The sequence below is a fragment of the Melanostigma gelatinosum genome, assembly GCF_949748355.1.
Source record: "Melanostigma gelatinosum genome assembly, chromosome: 13".
Classification (NCBI taxonomy): Eukaryota; Metazoa; Chordata; class Actinopteri; order Perciformes; family Zoarcidae; genus Melanostigma; species Melanostigma gelatinosum.
In genome coordinates, this window is record NC_136646.1 from 21,972,704 (window position 1) to 21,976,108 (window position 3,405).

General features: G+C 45.3%; 1 protein-coding gene across 1 annotated transcript; it reads left to right on the plus strand.

Moving 5' to 3' along the window:
- Positions 1-482: 482 nt before the first annotated feature.
- On the plus strand, positions 483-2,837 carry elfn1a (extracellular leucine-rich repeat and fibronectin type III domain containing 1a; the record flags this gene model as incomplete). Its single annotated transcript, XM_079282281.1, has 1 exon — positions 483-2,837. The coding sequence occupies one exon, from the start codon at positions 483-485 to the stop codon at positions 2,835-2,837; it is 2,355 nt and encodes a 784-aa protein (XP_079138407.1).
- Between the last annotated feature and the right edge of the window lie 568 nt (positions 2,838-3,405).

The window sequence follows — 3,405 nt, forward strand, 5'->3', positions numbered from 1 at the left end:
GCAGTAACCATGAATCCTGGGCTTTCAATGCAACATTTCAATAGCAACAAATGCAATAAAGGTATATTTCCTATCCTGATTTTTTTCCTGACATGTAATTAATGTCAACGATGTGTTCTTGTCTTTTGCAGGTTATTCCTCCGTGCACATGAGAGAGACACAGATAGGAAGACAGTGGCAGAAACAATAAGATGAGACCATTTAATGATGGTAACCTCTAAGGAGAAAAGCACAAGCCAACCTGAGGCGGTTTTCACTGCAGGCAAACCTCAATGAAAGAAAGTCAGTGTAAGGGCTGATTCTCCACATCTTTCTGATTGGTACATGGGGACAATACCACCCATCAATGAGGAGGAGACAAATAAAAGGATTGTTTCTGGCTCGGAGAACAGTTGAACATCTGGCTGAAATTCCAACAAGATCTCAGCTGCACTGAAACACACAGCGGTATCACCCTCCTCTCATTTTTTTGGGCCCTGCACATGACTCTCAGAGAAGCACCCATGGCCTGCAGCTTAGGCGTGGTGATGAGTGCCTTGTTTTGGTCTGTAGCCATTGTGTATTTGACTCACATCGGCAGAGTCAGTGGAGACTGCTGGTTAATTGAGGGGGAAAAGGGCTTTGTATGGCTTGCAATTTGTAGCCAAAACCAACCACCTTATGAGGCCATCCCACAGCATATCAACAGCACCATTGTGGACCTTCGTCTGAATGAAAACAAAATCAAAAGCATCCAATATTCTGCCCTGAGTCGCTTTGCCAACTTGACGTACCTGAACCTGACGAAGAATGACATCTCCTACATAGAGGATGGGGCCTTTTCTGCTCAGTTCAACTTACAAGTCCTTCAAATGGGCTTCAACAAGATGCGGAACCTGACAGAGGGGATCCTCAGGGGCTTAGGAAAGCTGCAGTACCTCTACCTCCAGGCAAACCTGATTGAGACTGTGACACCCAATGCCTTTTGGGAATGCCCCAACATAGAGAACATTGACCTCTCCATGAACCGAATCCAGCAGTTAGACGGGTCCACGTTTACCAGTTTGACTAAACTGACCACCTGCGAGCTGTACACCAACCCCTTCAACTGCTCATGTGAACTACTCGGTTTCGTCAAATGGCTCTCAGTTTTCCCGAACAGGACGAATGATCGGATGGTCTGCGACTCCCCACCTGGCGTCTCTGGTTATAGTTTACTGAGCCAGAATCCGAACAGTCCAACATTTCGAAACGCGCTTCACATGCTCACCACTGTGTGTACTGATGATTATGTGACACCATTTATTTCTGTGCCCACTGAGCCCGTGACACTCCCACCAGACGTGACAGTCTGTGGGATGGAAGATTGTCCCTCAGGCACAGAACCAGAAGACATCACCTACAACGACGTGGAAGTAAACCCTCTGATGAAACTGAAGCAAGTCACGCATACAGGTGCGACCATCATGGTTCAGATTCCTCACCCCTTCAAGAAGATGTACATCCTGGTTCTGTACAACAACAGCTTTTTTACCGATATTCAAAACCTGAAAGCTAATAAAGAGGACATTGAACTAAAAAACCTTAAACCCCACACTAACTACACATACTGTGTCGCTTCGATACGTAACTCTCTCAGACACAACCACACTTGTCTGACAATCACCACAGGCACTTTGAATGGAAAGGTTAGAGTTGTAAACAATGCAACTGCTACTCACTACATTATGACGATTTTGGGCTGCCTCTTCAGCATGGTCATTTTCCTGGGTGTGGTCTACTATTGCTTGCGTAGAAAGCGTCAGCAAGATGAAAAGCACAAAAAAGCAGGTAACCTGAAGAAAAATATGATAGATCTCAAATACGGACAAGAGCTGGAGGGAGCAACTATTTCTCGAATGTCGCAGAAGCAGTTGTTGGCCGGGGAGAGCATGGCACGTATGCCATACTTGCCATCTGCGGCTGAAATGGAGCAGTACAAATTTCAAGAGATAAGTGATACTCCTAAAATTATGAAAGGAAATTACATGGAGGTGCGGAGCGTGGACCACCATGAACGCAGGGAGTGTGACATGGGAATGGCTGGGAATAGCCAGGGGTCGGTGGCAGAGATTTCCACCATTGCAAAGGAGGTGGATAAAGTCAATCAGATAATTAACAACTGTATAGACGCTCTGAAGTCAGAATCCACCTCTTTTCAAGGGAAATCTGGGGCAGTGTCCACTGCAGAGCCCCAGCTCGTACTAATATCAGAACGCCCACAGAGTAAATCTGTCCTTCTGTCCCCAGTGTACACGGACAGCTATCACCACTCTCTGCAGAGGCATCGGACCTCTGACGTCTCGCCAAAGAGGCCCAGCACTGCCACAGGAGGGCCCATGCGAAGCCCCAGGCCTTATCGCTCTGAATCAAAGTACATAGAGAAAAGCTCCCCAAAAGGAGAGACCCTCCTCACTGTAACGCCCGCTGCCGCCATCCTAAGGGCCGAGGCAGAGAAGAGCCGTCAGTACAACGACCACCGGCACTCGTATCCTGACGCTCACATAGAGGAGCTTGAAAGACCCGATGGCCGCAAATCCCTGTTGGAGCCTCTCGCTCACTCCCGCTCCAGAGACTTAGCTTATTCCCAGCTGTCATCGCATTATCACAATCTAAGCTACTCCTCCAGTCCTGAATACTACTGCAAACCCTCACACAGCATCTGGGAGCGATTCAAACTGCACCGGAAACGGCACAAAGATGAGGAGTACATGGCTGCGGGCCATGCTCTGCGTAAGAAAGTCCAGTTTGCAAAGGATGAGGACCTGCATGATATTTTAGACTACTGGAAAGGTGTATCATCCCAACAGAAATCATAACCTCTTTAGGTGTTTTTAAAATGGACCACACGTTGCAGAGATGACACAAGAACCTCATCTTGACAATTGAATCAATGGATACTTCCATATTATAATCAACTACTCGCTCATGTGTGTCACATTCTCTTTTGAGTGTGAGGAAAATGGGCTAAAGAGTCTTTCAATTTGTCATATTATGTAAAGCATTCATCGGGAAAACTTTTATCGATTGAAGAGAAAATATATTGCAAATGAATAATATATATATATGTTACAATGGATTATAGGTTTTTGGGTATCGCATGGCCAAGTCCTGTGACAGTGGATTTGCTGTTGTGTAATATGAAACTACTATATGAAGATATGTCGACTGAAACCTCAACAGTTTTTGAGGAATTATTTGGACCCTTCATTCAAAAATAACTTTGTTTTTCTTCCCTCCCTATATATTTAATTCAACAAAAACTATGTACAGATATGGGTATCTATATTTGCAATGTTTGCTGTGTAAATGGATAAGTATTCGTGGATGAATCAGGTTTATCAAACGGAGCGCTGTTCATTTTGAAGAACTTGTTGCTGAAGAACA